At 35.8% G+C, this 17350-nt stretch overlaps 1 protein-coding gene across 2 annotated transcripts in view; it reads left to right on the forward strand.

Moving 5' to 3' along the window:
- Nucleotides 1–15458: 15458 nt before the first annotated feature.
- Nucleotides 15459–17350, forward strand: part of GRID2 (glutamate ionotropic receptor delta type subunit 2) — a 1522941-nt gene continuing 1521049 nt past the window's right edge. For both annotated transcript variants that reach the window (XM_063663917.1, XM_063663916.1), the window contains exon 1: nucleotides 15459–16507. In XM_063663917.1, the coding sequence (XP_063519987.1) occupies nucleotides 16420–16507 (88 nt within the window). In that variant the 5' untranslated portion in view covers nucleotides 15459–16419. The remainder of the gene's footprint in view (nucleotides 16508–17350) is intronic.

The following is a 17350-nucleotide window of genomic DNA, read 5'->3' on the forward strand; positions in this document are numbered from 1 at the left end:
GAGATCTTGAGAATACTGAGTCCTTTGATCCATGAATTCAAGATGACTCTATTTAATTAGTTCTTTAATTGCTCTCATTAAACTTTTGTAGTTTTCATAGCAAAAGATTTGCACGGGTTTGTTAGGCTTATATCTAAAAACTTCATGTTTTCAATTCTATTGTAAATTGTATATTTAATTTCACTTTTCAAATGGCAGTTTATGGAAATACAATTGATTTTTGTGTCTTGACCTTATGTCCAGTGACCTTACTTACTCCTCCTTTTAGCTCTAGTATCTATTCTTGTAGATACATCGGTGATTTCCTACAGAAATAATCATTATGTTTAGGAATTAAGCCAATTTTCTTTCTTTCTTTCGAATCTGTATACATCTTATATCTTTTGCTTGCTCTGTTGCACAAACTACATCCTCCAGACCACTGTAGAATACAAGTGGGAAGAGCGAACATCCTTGTCTCTTTGCAATATTTGAAAAAAAGCATTCAGTCTTTCACCACCAAGAATAATTTTAGATGTAGGGCTTTTAATGGTGACTTTGATAAGAATAAAGATTTTCTAGTCTAGTCTTCTTTACTGAGAGGTTGTTTTTGTGTGTGAAGACTGAATGTTGATTTCTGTCAAATGAAATAATTAATTGAAGTAATCATATGTGTTTTCCTTTTTAAAAAATCTGCTTTTAGGTACATTATAGTGGTTGATTCTGACTGTTGAGCTGACTTTTCATTTCGTGGGTAAACCCCACTTGGATGGAACGTACAATCCTTTTCTATGTATTGCTGAGTTGATTTGCTACTGTTTTGTTAAAGATTTTTGTATATATTTTAATAGGTAGTATTGCTATGTAGTTTTCTTCTTATTGTATTATTTTCCTTTGTTTTGGTATTGGGATAATGCTGGCCTCATAAATTAAGGGGTACAGTGTTATGTCCTGCTTTGTGTCATGGTAGATTTATGAAAAATTGGTCTTGTTAAACCTTTAATATAATTGACCATCTTCTGCTGGAGTTTTCTTTGTGGGAAGAATAAAATATGAATTCCACTTCTATAATAAATATGAGTTTTGCAGGTTACTTAATATTTAGACAGTTTGGCAATTTGTTTCTTTAAAGAAATTTGTGCATTGCATCTATATTTTGACTAAACTAATTGGCACGTAGATATACAGTTTTCCCATTTATTGAAGAGACTTTCCTTTCTGCATTATGTATTCTTGATGTGCTTGTTAAAAATTAATTGACTGCATATGGTTGGGTTTATTTCCTGGGCTCTTTATATTTTCCCTATTACTTTGTGGTTTTCTTATGCCATTACCATACTGTTTTGATTACTATACCTGTAAAATATATTTTGAAACAAGGAAATGTGATGTCTCCAACATTTTTTCTTCCGGATTATTTAGCTATTTGGGGTCTTTTGTAGTTCCATAAGAATGTTAACATTATTTTTTTCTGGCAGGCGCAGTGGCTCACACCTGTAATCCCAGCACTTTGGGAGGCCGAGGCGGGTGGATCACCTGAGGTCAGGAGTTCGAGACCAGCCTGGCCAACATGATGAAAACCCATCTCTACTAAAAATACAAAAAATTAGCTAGGCATGGTGGCGGGCAACTGTAATCCTAGCTACTCTGGAGACTGAGGCAGGAGAATTACTTGAACCCAGGAAGCAGAGGTTGCAGTGAGCCAGGATCACACCACTGCATTCCAGGCTGGGCAGCAAGAGCAAAACTCTGTCTCAAAATATATATATTTTTTTCTATTTCTGTGAAAATTCCATTGGAATTTTGATAGGGTTTTCAGTAAGTCTGTTTATCACATTTGATAGCATAGATACTTTAACAATATTAATACTTCCAATTTATTAACTTGAGATATATTTCCCTTTATTTGTGCTTTCTTCAATTTTTTTAAATCACGTTTTATAATTTTCACTATAGAGACCTTTTACTTACTTGTTTTTTTCTAAATATTTTATTATGTTTGATGTTATCATAAATGGAATTGTTTTCTTGATTTCTTTTTCAGATAGATTGTTATTGCTGTAAAATATGCTACTGATTTTGTATATTGATTTTTATACTGCTACCTCACTGAATTCATGTATTATTTCTAACAGTTTTCTTTTGTGGGATCTTTAGTGTTTTCTTCATGTGGAGTCATGTCTTCTGCAAACAGCTATTTTTATTTATTACATTCCAATTTGGAGGCCATTTTTTTTTCTTTTTCTTGTCTGATTGCTTTTGCTAATACTTCCGGTACTATGTTGAATACAGGTGATGAACATGGGATTTTTGCCTTATACTGAAGCTTAGAGGAAAATGTTTTGGTGTTTCTCCTTTGATGTTGATATTAGCTGTGAACTTTTCATAAATGGCCTTTATTATGTTAAGAAAATTTCCTTTAATACCTATTTTTAAAAATTTTTACCATGAAATAATGTTGAATGTTGTCAATTGCTTTTCCTGCTTCTCTTAAGATGATTATGTGGTTTCTATCTTTAATTCTTTTCATATGGTGTATCATATTGATTGTATTGCCTGTGGCAAACCAACCTAGCATCCTTGGAAGAAATCCCACTTGGTCATACATGGTGTATAATCTTTTTAATGTATTGTTGAATTCAGTTTGCCAGTATTTTACTGAGGCCTTTTCCATCAATGTTCATCACAAATTTTAGCCTGTAAATTTATTTGGTAGAATTTTTGTTCAGCTTTGGGATCCGGGTGATGCTGGCTTCATTAAATGAGTTTAGAAGTATTCCTAATACTTCTATTTTTTATAAGAGTTTAAGAAATATGGGAATCATTTTCTCTTAGAAACTTTGGCAGAATTTAGTTATAAAGTCATCTGATCCCAGTCTTTGTTGGTGGGGGGGGGGGTGGTTTGATTACTACTTAATTTTTAAAAAGTAATTGATATTTTCAGGCTTTTAATTCTTCTTGATTCAGTCATAGTAGCTTGTATATTTCTTGGAATTTATCTATTTCCTTTAGGTTACCCAATTTGTTAATATATAATTGTTTGTAATAGTCCCCTGTACTACTTTTTATTTCTGAGGCATCCATTGTACAATGTATATTTATTTTAGTTTCTTTATTTTTTTGGTAGTCTATCCAAATATCTATTTTGTTTTTATTTTCAAAAAAGCAACTCTTGATTTTGTTGATTTATTCTATACCTTTTCAATTCTGTATTTGACTTATGTCTACTTTCATCTTTATTATTTTATTTCTTCTGCTAAAGTAGGGTTTGGTCTGTTTATCCTTTTGAGTTCCTTGAGATGTAAATTTAGATTGTTTGGGTTAAACCTCTCCCATTACTGCTTTTCCGATATCCCATAAGTATGCAATTGACATTAGATCACCTAACCATATAAAACAAATATTGACAGATTTGAAAGGAGAAATTGATAGCAATATAATAGATGTAGATTTCAATACCCCACCTTCAATAATAGATAGAACATACAGACAAAAACCAGTAAAATAAAAACAGCAGACTTGCACAAAACTTTAGACCTAATGGACTCAACAGACCTATACATAACTTCTCCACCAATAGCTGAAGAATATACATTCTTCTCATGTGCACATGGAACATTCTCCAGGATAGATTACATGTTAGGCCACAAACAAGTCTTACCAAATTTAAGATCACAATTATACAAATAGCTTTTCTGACCCCAATGAAATGAATCTAGAAATCAATAACAGTAAGACAATGGGACAATTAATGCATGCCTAAAAATTACATAATACACTCTTGAACAACCACTAGGTCAAAGAGGAAATCAAAAAGGAATTTAGGCCGGGTGCCGTGGCTCATGCCTGTATTTCCAGCACCTTGGGAGACCGGGGCGGGTGGATCACCTGGGGTCAGGAGTTTGAGACCAGCCTGGCCAACATGGCAAAACCCATCTCTACTAAAAATACAAAAAATAAAAATAAAAATAAAATTAGTGTGGTGGCGCCTGGCCGTAACCCCAGCTACTCACGGGGATGAGGCTGGAGAATCGCTTGAACCCGGGAGGTGGAGGTTGCAGTGAGCCGAGATCTCACCACTGCACTCCACCATGGGTGACAGAGCAAGACTCTGTATCCCAAATAAATAAATAAATAAATACTGAAATTTAAAAAAAATCTCAAAATGAAAGGAAACAAAAACAACATATCAAAACTTAGGGAACTTTATAGTAATATCACTTTCTGTTTATGTATTATAATGTCTTGTGAGATTAATACAAATTTATATTTGCTGTGTCTTTTTAAAGAATCAATCCTTTATTTTCCTGTATTGTTATTTATCACTAGTAAACAAGTTTGTTCTGGAGTCTACTCTTTCTTGTATTAGTATAGTCATGCCAGCATTCTTTTGATCATCTTTGCAAGATGTATAATTTTTGATCCTTTTATTTTAACATATTCATATTTACACATCTGAAGTGGATTTCACATATACAGCATACAGTTGAGTCTTGCATTTTTATCCAATCTGACAGTTTCAGACTTTTTATTAAAATGTGCAGATCATTTATGTTTAATGTAAGTATTGATGTGATTAGATTAAAATGTTGTTTTTTTTCTCCACCCTGCCACCCTCCACACAGCTCATTTGTTATTTTTCTCTGTTTTCTTACATTTTTTAAATGAATATTTTTATTCTTCTATTTTATCTCCATTTTAGATTATTCATGGTATATATTTTTGTTTGCTCTTGGTTTATAATATACACCTTAACTTATCACAATATACCCTGGAATAATATTGTACTACTTAGTTTATAGTGTAATTACCTTACATATTATGCTTTCATTTTCTCTCTCATATCTTTTGTGCTGTTTTTGTCATATATTTCACTTTGACTGTGGTTATAGATCTTCAATGCCTTGCATTTTTTTTTTTACTTTAAGCAATAAATTGTATTCTAAAATGATCACAAAAGAGAAAATATGTGTAATTTATATTCACCTCCTATTTTACTATTTCTGGTGCTTTTCGTTTCTTTCTGTAAATCCAAATTTTCATTTGGTATTATACATCTTTGATGGATAGATGTACCTTTAATATTTTTTGTAGTGGCAGTTTTTTGGACATACATTCTGTTAGCTTTTGAATTTCTGAGAAGCCTTCATGTTACCTTCTTCTATGAAAGACTTTTTTGCTGGATTTAATGTTATAATTGATGAATTTATTTTTCCTTTTAGCACCTTATAGATGTCACTCCACTGTCTTCTGCCTTGCATAGTTTTTGATTGGAAATATTCTCTAATTCTTGTCTTTATTCTTGTAATGCAGCATTTCATTTTTTCTCTGGTTGCTCTCAAAATTGGCTCTTCATTTTTGTTTTTTTCAAAAATGATGTGTTTAGGTGCTTTTTGTTTGTTTTTTGTATTCTTAAAAATTCCTTCTTGAAATTATCTGAGCTTTGTGGATTTCTGGTGTATTAGTCCATTATCATGCTGCTAATAGACATATCCAAGACTGGGTAACTTATAAAGGAAACAGAGGTTTAATGTTCTCACAGTTTCACATGGCTGGGGAGGCCTCACAATCAAGGCAGAAGGCAAAAGAGGAGCAAAGGCATCCTCAGGTCTTGTGAGACGTAATCTCTATCACAAGAACAGCACAGGAAAAACACGACCCATGATTCAATTACCTCCCACCAGGCACCTCCCACCAGGCTCCTCCCATGACATGTGGGGATTATGGGAGCTACCATCCTAAAGAGAGTTGGGTGGGGACAAGCCAAACCATTATCATTCGGCCCTGGTCCCTCCCAAATATCCTGCCCTGACATTTCAAAACCAATCATGCCTTCCCACACAATCTCCCAAAGTCTTTCGGTTTATTTTCGTATTTTTCAAAAATCCTGCTTGAAATGATTTGAGCTTTGTGGATCTCTGGTTTCTTGTTTATAAATTTGGAAACTTATCCTCCATTATAAAGTTTCTGGTATTTCTTCTCTTTCATTCTCTTCTTTACTCTATGAATCAAAGTACACACACGTCTGGCTATTTGATATTGTCTCAAAGCTCCTATATACTCTGGTGAGCTTTTTAAAAAAATTATATTTGGGTTTTATTTTGGATAGTTTATATCAACCCACTTTAAATTTCACAAATTTCTTCCTCAGGCATGACAAGCCCCTCAAAGTAATTCTTCAATTTAGGTATCATGGTTTGTTGTTGTTTTAAATTTCAGGGATTTTTGTTTGATTCACTTTAATAGATTTCATCTTTTTGTTGAAATCTCTGTCTTTTCATTTATGTTCTTAACCTTTACCACTATATCATTTAACATTTTTTTTTGTTATTATACTTTAAGTTTTAGGGTACATGTGCACAATGTGCAGGTTAGTTACATATGTATACATGTGCCATGTTGGTGTGCTGCATCCATTAACTCATCATTTAACATTAGGTATATCTCCTAATGCTATCCCCCCTCCCTCGCCTACCCCACAACAGGCCCCAGAGTGTGATGTTCCCCTTCCTGTGTCCATGTGTTCTCATTGTTCAATTCCCATCTATGAGTGAGAATATGTGGTGTTTGGTTTTTTGTCCTTGCGACAGTTTGCTGAGAATGATGGTTTCCAGCTTCATCCATGTCCCTACAAAGGACATGAACTCATCATTTTTTATGGCTGCATAGTATTCCATGGTGTATATGTGCCACATTTTCTTAATCCATTCTGTCACTGTTGGACATTTGGGTAGGTTCCAAGTCTTTGCTATTGTGAATACTGCTGCAATAAATATACGTGTGCATGTGTCTTTATAGCAGCATGTTTTATAATCCTTTGGGTATATACCCAGTAATGGGATGGCTGGGTCAAATGGTATTTCTAGTTCTAGATTCCTGAGGAATCGCCACACTGACTTCCACAATGGTTGAACTAGTTTACAGTCCTACCAACAGTGTAAAAGTGTTCCTATTTCTCCACATCCTCTCCAGCACCTGTTTTTCCTGACTTTTTAATGATCGCCATTCTAACTGGCATGAGATGGCATCTCATTGTGGTTTTGATTTGCATTTATCTGATGGCCAGTTGTGATGAGCATTTTTTCATGTGTCTTTTGGCGGCATAAATGTCTTCTTTTGAGAAGTGTCTGTTCATATCCTTCACCCACTTGTTGATGGGGTTGTTTGTTTTTTTCTTGTAAATTTGTTTCAGTTCATTGTAGATTCTGGATATTAGCCCTTTGTTAGATGAGTAGATTGCAAAAATTTTCTCCCATTCTGTAGGTTGCCTGTTCACTCTGATGGTAGTTTCTTTTAATGTGCAGAAGCTCTTCAGTTTAATCAGATCCCTTTTGTCAATTTTGGCTTTTGTTGCCATTGCTTTTTGTGTTTTAGACATGAAGTCCTTGCCCATGACTATGTCCTGAATGGTATTGCCTAGGGGTTTTCTTCTAGGGTTTTTATGGTTTTATGTCTAACATTTAAGTGTTTAATCCATCATGAATTAATTTTTGTATAAGGTGTAAGGAAAGGATCCAGTTTCAGCTTTCTACATATGGCTAGCCAGTTTTCCCGGCACCATTTATTGAATAGGGAATCCTTTCCCCATTTCTTGTTTTTGTCAGGTTTGTCAAAGATCAGATAGTTGTAGATATGCAAATCATACTTTTTATTAATCCCCCGACTGATAGTTTTAATATCTGACTAATAGCTCAAACTCCTTCTATTGATTGTTTTAGCTCTGGAAAATGGCTTGTTTTTTTCTTGCTATTTTGTTTGTCTTATAATTTTTGAGTGAATGTTTAACATTGTGAATTCCAGAACAATAAAGACTGAGGTGAAGAACGTTCATAGCCAGAAATGTATACAACTCTTCCTCTCTTAGGGTGGTAGTAAATAATTGAGTTGTGTTTGGGCTTTGTTTTTGATATATTCACCCTCATTGCCAGCCAGTCTTCTAACTTTTTCAGTGTGGGCTGGTTGAACCACATGATTGAGTAAGGACTGTGGTGTTGGAGGCTTCTATCAGTTTTTGTGCTCCCTCCCTTTCAGAATCCATTGCACGACTGTGCCAAATAAAGGGTCTCTATATCCGTACTCCCTCCTGTTTAAGTAGACTGCAGTTGCTTTTTATTCAATCCTAAACTCATTATGCAGGCAGGAAGCAAACTTTTGGTTCTTCAGGTGCAGGTTCAGTCTTAGACAACATCTACGTGCCTGAGTATCAGGAATAGGGTTTTATTATTATTCTTGTCTCTCTACTCCCCAAGAGAACTATATTCAGACTTGTATCTCTGAAGGATCTGAAACAGGAGAGATACTTTTTCCCTTCCTTGCCTCCAGCAAGAGTACATCTCTGCTTTATATCATCATAGTATCCTGACCCATAAAAGTTTTCATAGGGGAAGACAATTTTGATTCATTCCCTCTCCCCCAAACAGTGATCTTTGCTTGATGTCAGAAAGGAAGGTTCACTAACACTTCTCCAGAAGCTGATGAGTTTTGCTTTGATCTACAGAGCATTGGATCTTTGCCTGGGACCTGGGGATAAGACAGTTTGTTGCTCCTGCCTAATCAGCTTAAAGCATTTTTCTACCTACAGAGAAGGGTGCAGTAAAGTGGACTATAGTTTGAAGCTATTCTACCCCCATCACACCTTTAGCAGTTAGCGATCCTCCCTGGTCCTCATTCTTTCCCATGAACTCCTGTCAAGATCTATAGACTAGCTTATAATTGAATGAAAATGTCCTGTGTTTGTGTTCCCAGGTATTTTAATTTTTTTGTAATCCACATTAAGCTTTTAGGAATTCATTAAAATTTGGGTTGCTTTTTTCTTATCTGCTTCTACAGTAGCCCCTTCTGTGCCCTGCTAAAATGAAACAATTTTAATGTCCTGTCTCACATCCAAGGTGCTTTCTACTTCTTGGAACTCAGTTTACTTTGTTGTCTCATTACATCAGCTGTCTGATGGGTTTAAGAAAAATAATATTTTTATATATCATCCAGTATTTTCTCATTGTTAGGATCACAACAATGTTTTTAAATTTTTTATCCTAATCATAAACAAAAATCTATAAACATTTTAAAATGAAAACATGTTTATTGCTTAGTGATGTATCTTTCTTCCATCACAGAAGTTCAAAACGGACATTAGAAATTTCTATTACAGCACAAACCAGAATTTCTCTCCAGATATGATATTCCAGCATACAGATTTGTGATCTGGCTAATAGAAATATCAAAAAACATAAGAGAAATCAACAACAACAACAAAAATAATAATTTTACTTTTGGAATTTAGAAAATGCATTGCAACAGTGTAACAAAGAGTGTTCAGTAGGTATTATAAAAAGGGAAATTGTGGGCTAAAAACATTTGGGATATACTAGGTTAAATACAGGTTAATGATTTGTTTCCTAGTAGACGTCTCTTGACTTTTAATATATTAATTTGTGACCAACAAACCTCCTTTATTTTTTTTTATTTTTCCCATGAAAAGTATTCCATAGAGCTCAATGTGGGAAATGCTAGTTTAGATATTTTTTAAACACACTGGCATTTAAAAATGTTTAAATATTGTCTTATTTTAACAATTTTGATTTTGTTGTGTCTAATTCTTTATAGTTAAACTCTCTTGATGAAATAAAAAACGTGAAAAAGCAGCAAAGTTCAGAAAAAGGAGAGCAAACAAAACGTTGACCACGTAATTTTATATTAACAAACTTTAGGTAAATTCTGTGAAATCTAACTCTAAATTTAGTGTCCAACCACCCCCAACTCAGCATTCTCTTTGGTCACATAAACCATACTACAAATAGTTCAAGTTAAATTTGGGCAGAGATTCATATTTTGGCTTCTATTGCTGAGAGAATTTTTATTGACATATTCCAAAGAACCCTTTGAAAATATCTTCCATCTCTTCTAGACCAAATGAATAACCTCTATTTGTGTTGTAAACTATGGAACTGATAAATAGGCAAAATAATCTTATGAACAGAAAACTTTGATACCTCAGTTATCTGTTTATTTTGGAATTAAGATGATTTTGTATTATGCCACATGGATAATATTCCACAATATTTAAAAATTTTTATTTTATCCTTTTCTTCACTCATTAATTCATTCATTTATTCATAATCTGTTAAATGCTTAAAGTCACCACCAATTTGCAGAACCAATGAGGAATAAGGAATCTAGTGTATTTAATTCTAAATAAATTACGTAGCCACCCACTAAGAAATGAAATGTTTTCTATGACTCCTTTAAAATCTTCGAAGTCAATTTATATATATATTATACATATATATAAATCAAGCTTTTGTTTCTCTATTTACACTTTCTTCATGATTTGTGCTACTATAAAATACAATATATTTTATACCAAAATGTACAGTTTATCTGTGGCATATTCCATAAGTATACTCTATACTGAGCCACTTATGTGTCTAGACAAGTATGTAACAAAAAATTTGGTAAATAAAAGTTAATTATGAGAAAATAAAATTTGATTTTTTAGGATTTAAAATGCTAATGTACACTATAGTTGACATAATACAATTGTTTTTGGCTTTTGGTATACTCAGACATTTGCCTCAACTAATATGCCACATGAAAAAGATCAGTGAAATAATTGACAGAAAATTTCTTTCCCATGGCAAAGTGCAATTTCTTATTTCAAGATATATAAGATATGTATTCTTTAAAAAAGTAAATAGTTCTATTAATTCATTTTTGAAACTTTAATATTTATACCAGAAATTTGAATCACAAAATGTCTCAGTTTTCTAATCATCCTTTAACTCAGGAGTGAGTGGTATATTATTAAAGATCGTTCTACTGGTCTTTAATTCCTAAGCAAGTGATCAAACTAGAGAAAATATGAATAAAACTGATATTTATTGGAGCCTTCTAATAGAAACCTAGTACTTCTATGTGAAAGGTTTAGGAGAACCAGAAGAAATAAAACTTCAGAAATTCAAGTTACCAAAAAAAACTTAAAATATAAAGTTTGCTTCATTATAGCTATTTGATTAGTATGAGTTAATAATATCCTTGTAAACTGTTAAGAGTTGAGACATTCAAAAAGTAAGCTGATTAAATCTACATCAAGCATGGCTGCCATCTTGTGGGGACAGGATATAATGTATTGAGGGGCCAATCTCAATAACGTGCCCCTTTTGGGTTAAAGTCATCATTTGTTCTCCATCAATCAGTTGTTTGACGCTTATCAACATTTCTCTTGAAATGCCACATCAACATTTGGACAGAAAAGATAAGGTAACTAAAAGGACTGTTAATGTACATGAATCCCTGTTGATAAAAGTTCAATATCATTGCCAATGTATAGACAGTAAGAAAACTTTAAAATTAGAAGTTTTTCACTTGAATCAACCTTAATAACAGATAAGTTTGGTAAAGCACTCATATTTATTAATCATTTAAATTGCAAAATTTTGTTGGAATTTATATCTAATTGAGTTAGAAGATAATATGGCATTGTCTGATAGGGCTTATAGATTTACAGTTTCATAGATTTACAGAAAGCTTTGAAAAGAAGAAAGAGATTATGAGTTTATTTTAGAAGGGAGGGAAGAGGGAAGGAAAAGGAAAGGAAGGGAAGGGAAGAAGGGAAGAAGAAAGGGAGAGAGGAAGAGAGGAAGGAAGGAAGGAAGGAAGGAAAGAAGGAGGGGAGGGGAGGGGAGGGGAGGGGACGGAAGGGAAGGGAGAGATATAAGCTATTACTGAGGATAAGATTTCCAATAATGTCACAGACAAAATAGTTTGACAGAGTGGTAAGTGGTAAGTCAGTGTGAAGTTGACCTGAAAAAAATGAGGTCAAGATAAGGCCAGCGTAAATATGTTATACAGGAATATGTAATTTAAGTATGTTTTCAAAGCTTATTTAAAAGTCAAAACATGTGCTTTCTAAGTTTAAGCCTTCCAACAAATATTAGTACAACTTCTGGAACTCAATTTTCCCATCATTGTCTAGAAAACCAAGACATTGAATGAGAAAGCCCCTGAAGCCTCAATGAGCTCTGAACTTCTTTGATGTGCTGAGTACAAAAGTTACTCTTTCAGTCCCTCAACCAAAGGGAATTTATGTTTTTCACATCTGCAAATAAATATCCCAATTACAATTTTACAGCCATTTATCACAACTACTTGCATCTATAGATGATCAGTCTTTGCCTTTTTACAGTTTTCCTTTCATGCTCATATTAAGGTTGAAATGTACTTGGAATCTTTTGTGTGACTAGCCATATTTGTAATATGAATAATATAATCATAAAGAATTAGAAATAATGATCAAAATTTATTACGTCCCATTTTGATGATGTTATTTTAAAAACCAACTCTTTAAGCTTCAAATAAGTTGACTCATAAATTTATAGAATTTTATACTAAAACAAAATAAAACTCATGAGTCATTACAATATAACTGAACAATTCGTTAAAATTGACCAATGTAAGTTGATTTACTGCTGTTATAACAATGAGCAGCTGATTTTTAAAATTTAAGCATTGGTATTCTTAGCAGTTTTAACAGTGAAAATGAAATAATTACATGTTCCAAGAATGTCTATTCTATTACCTTGCTTTCTTTCCACAATTGTGCATGATTGAAGGAGTCAGCATTTGTAGTTCCCCCACCAATGCAAATCAGTTTTTCTCAAAATTCTGTTTTTCAAAGAAAAAAAGGCATATTAGTTTAAATCTTGTGGTAGTTCAGATAATCTATCATTTCTTCAAATAATTGATGTTCAAATCATGACCAATGCCTGAATGAAGTAACAGTCTCCACCTTGGAAGAATAGACTCACCAAACATGATTTACTTACATTTTATTTTAAATAGTTAATCATTTGTTATAAAACTTTAGTTAATGAGGGCTATTTTCCTGCCAATACATGCCAGAATTTCACAAGGTTTGAATTTAAGTACAGTGGGCCAGATACATCACTTATTTCCATATAATAAGGCTTGAATTAAAGTTACGCAGCCTTAATGAGACCAACAGACAGCTGTCATTAAAACATTTAATATGCACAGCTAGTGAATTCATATTTTTTCTTCTGGAATTTAACATCTAATTCACACATTATAAATATTTGTATCCAGCTAACTAAATATTACGTTATGACAGACAATTTTCTAAAATAGTAGAAAATATAGTTTATATATTTATTATATATTTATTAATTAGGAATCATTGAATGTAGAAATTATTTCAACAGTAAAAGACTGATTGTTATTCTTGAAAAATCAAACAGCCAATGTTAAATTTATACTAACTTTCTTGTGTAACTTTTGGAAAGCCAAAACTTGTTGTTCTACTATTTCTTCTGATTGGCAGGAGTGGTCATTATACCTTAAGGGTTTTTTGTGATGTGTCACCCAGACTCATTTAAATGTCTGAGTATTAGAACAGTGATTCTGAACTATGGCTGCATAGCAGAGCCCTCTATAGAGGCTTTTAGAATATATTACAGGCTGTGTCCCAAACTCCAGAGATTCTGATTAAATTAGCCTTAAGTGATCATTTTAAAAAGCTTCTCAGATTATTTCAAAGTGAATCTACATTTGAAAACTACTAAACTGGAGGATTTGGGAATAATGAAAATGCTTTGCTCACAGGACACTAAAACAAATTTCCAAGAGGGGAAACAGTATGAATATGACTATACAATATTTGACTTTCTCCAGGACAGATACTCATTAAGTCAGGACTGGACTAGTCAATGCTCTGAAGTTCTTCCTAGTTATCTTATTCTAAGATATCATGGTGTTCTTTCCATGTTAAATGGTTATAATTTTTCTTGATAGAATACATAATGACTTATCAATTTTTAGAATGTCACTGTAAATAATATTTGAAGGAAGCTATGGGGAGTGCATCTCTTCTTTCAATTCATTATCTGAATAAGCAAAGTATAATCTATGGAATTGCATCAAAACACTTTATAAAGTAAAGTGACATTAACACCAACATTAATATAATCAATATTGAGTCAATGTCTACTAATGGAAACAAAAGATAAGAGACTGATCAAAATTGAGAGTAATTAATCAGTGAATGCTTCTTGGAAGCACTGGTTTGTTCCAGATTCAGAAGGAAGTGATGAAATTCAAGTCAACAAAGGGGTTCTCTGTAAAATGCTGTGTTGAATAAAATGTGAATAAGCTTTGGTTTTCACTCTCAAGGCATTTATGATCTAACTTAGTAGTAGTCCTGTCTAACTCTAATACAAAATAGAGTGTGTTATGACAGCATAGAAGATAAATGGATTTATTCCACATTAAAGGACTGGACACTACTTCATGGGCAAAAGGAATTTGAACTAGCCCTTGAGATGGTGAAGGAGAGTGGTTGGGAGGACAAATACGTGCTTTCCAAGCAGAAATATTAACATAAGTAAAAATATGGCAGCAAAACATTTTCTGGAATGTTCAGGAAAAAGTGTACAAGATGAATGAAAACAGCCAGAAGTGAGAATGTACAACCGTGTCTGGAAAAATATTAACCCAATTCAGAAGGCTAGAGAGAAGGGCTCAAGTGAGGGAACGGGAGGAAAAGAGGTTTGTCAAACTTGGAGGTAAGGCTTTGAAAGTTTGTGTAATGAGCTTGACATCCACACATCCAACATTCCTAAAGAATTCCAATTATAACTGAAACAATATTATGACATTAATACCTGACCTCAACTAGTGACTCGATTGTGTTAACAAATCTTCAGTTTGCAATGAAGCCAGATTGACATAAGTCAATCATTATAAGAAAAGAAGTCACAATGATCAGGATTTTATCTTAAGGAATAAGCTTGCAGAAAATCCTTTCACTGGAGACTGAGAGGCTGTCATTCAGGACTTCCTCAGCTTTTTCCATGGAAGAGAGTATCCAACTTCCTCATTCGGAATTTATCTACATAGGTTATTAAGCTACTCAATGAAATATTTTGACCAAATGTTTAACTGAAACATTTTTGTTTTATTTAATTATTCTGTTTTTTTATTTTAATTTCAAGATCTTTTCTACCCTGATAGAGAAGAATTTATATCAATAGAAAGGATTTCAGGAGCCTTTCCCTATCCTGATTGCCTAAAAAATACACTGGAGACAGAAAAAAAAAATCATTGTATAAAAGGTAATTAGCACGTTCTCTCCTTTTTATAACTTTATAATTGAAATCTCATTAAAAGCTTTCTAGGTCTGTATTTCCCTAAGTGACCAGGTGTCCCTAATTTGTTTTCAACCAATGTGACTAATTCCAGGCAAAGACTAGAAAAAGTCTGATACCTGTTAGAGAATAGCAAGGTTAAATAAGTGGGGTGGCTTTTTTAGGTTGCATTTAACCTCGTAAAAGAAAGAAAGAAAAAAAAAAAGCTTCAGTGTCTTTTCTTTTACAGTCCTGCCTTTTTCTCAGTCCCGGTTGAAGATTCCATGGGAAATGAGAGCACTATTTTGTTTCTCCCTTGTATTGCAGATAGGGGGAGGAGGTGGTTATTAGAGAGAAGCTCTTCCTCTCTTGGTTTCCCCCTCTCTCCGCCTGACAGCACCGCTCTCTCGCAGGCTCGCTCCTTCTCCTAGGTGATCCATTTCTAGGCAACGTGGGGCTGGTGCCGAAGCTGCCAGGCTCGCTCCTTGCTTCCTGCATCCCGCCAGGCGAACCGCTCCAAAAGCATCCTGCAGCCCGCGGCGGCTTCCCTCCTCTGGCCCGGCCCCGCTGCTCGCGCCCGGCGCAACTCCCCCGCCACCGCGCCCCAGCAAACCGGCTCCCCGGGCCCGCCTCGCCAAGCTGCGTTCCGCGCCTCACGCAGAAAGGGAATTTTCTCTGCATTACTATCTGCATTACCTTGAAGTTCACTTTTTCTACACCTCTTGGAGAGGGCTTTTTTCCCCCCTCCCTGGTGGAATCTGGCTGCTCCGCTTGGAATCTCCTAATCTTTCCTGTCCACTTAGATTCTGGCAGCGAAGACCAGTGATTCTCGGCGGGCTGTAGGGGCGGGGGCGGGGGTCTTTTTTGGTCCGGGAGGGTGCGGAGAAGGGGGCACATCCGGCGTGAGGGGGGTGTTGGAAGTTGCAGCGGAGCTGGGACCGGAGACCCGAGGCCCCCGCGCAGCGATGGGTCTGATCTGAGCCCCAGCCTCTCCCCCTGCCCAAGAGCAGTCGAGGCTGGATATATTTTTCAAAAGCCAAACTGCAAACAACTCTGGCGATGCCAAAATTCCCCTCCAAGTGACACGGCTTTGCGAAGGAGGTTTCCTCAGGCTGGGCTCTTTCTGTCATTCCCTTCTGCCTTTCTCGGCGACGATAAAAGGCTTTGCTCTGGCAATAGGAATTTAGAAAAAAAGAAAAAGCTGCGCTAAACTCCACCGTGACCTCAAACTCTTTGGACTGTTTGAAAAAAAAAAAAAAATTGGAAGAAAATCCATCCTCCAAGAGAATCGGCATAGGAGGAGATGGAAGTTTTCCCCTTGCTCTTGGTTTTGTCCGTCTGGTGGTCTCGAACCTGGGACTCTGCGAATGCGGATTCGATCATTCACATCGGTAAGAAAGGGTTGGTGCAGCTCGTGGTTACTTTTGCCGTTTCAGTTCTCAAATGTTTCCCCTTCGCTTTCCCCCTCTCCGCCCTCTGTGTGTCTTGTTGGAGGTGGCTTCAGTTCATTGCCCCTTCCCGCTACCCTTCCCTCACACTTGCTCAGTTTTCTGAAAGGATGTGGATGCTCGAACCTCGACTGACTTGTGCTGTTGTTTTGCGGTGATTCGTGGAATGTGGCTGGATGCGTGGGGGTCTCGAGTTGACCTGAGTGTGAGTGTGTGCTGGGAACTGCAGGGGGATTCTAAGTGTGTGGGGAAAGGGAGTTTAATTGACTCTTATCTTCCATATTTTTTTCCCGGATGTACATTTGCTCCATTTAAAAATTTATCTTTGGGGGAGCAGAGGAGATGTCACCTGTGAGATGAAAAGAACTGGGCTGCGGGGGTAGGGGGAGCTCCCTTCGGATCGAACAGGTGGTTTTGCAACGTGAGCCGGCTGAGTTCGCCGCAGCTTAGTGCGATGGTGACGGGGGTGCCGGATGCGCCCCCAGCCACCCTCTCTTCTCACATCCTCTTGGCTTTATGATCCTCGCGTGGAGTCTTTGAGACGGTGGCGGGAGGGGCTGGCGGCAGTGTCGCCAAGGACTGAGAGTCGCGTGCCTCGCCTCCTCGGACACGCTCCCCGGGCCTGGCGCGGCGGCGAAACTGGCCCCGGGGCGCTTGGGAAACGCGGGGAAGCGAATGAGCGCAGGCCGCTCCCGGGGTCTGCTTAGCAAATATCCGCCTTGCCTCGCCTCGCCTCGCCTCGCCTCGCAGTCAACTCCGAGTAGCCGCGCAAGGCAGACAGCGAAG

This window comes from Pongo pygmaeus, chromosome 3 (assembly GCF_028885625.2).
Source record: "Pongo pygmaeus isolate AG05252 chromosome 3, NHGRI_mPonPyg2-v2.0_pri, whole genome shotgun sequence".
Lineage (NCBI taxonomy): Eukaryota > Metazoa > Chordata > Mammalia > Primates > Hominidae > Pongo > Pongo pygmaeus.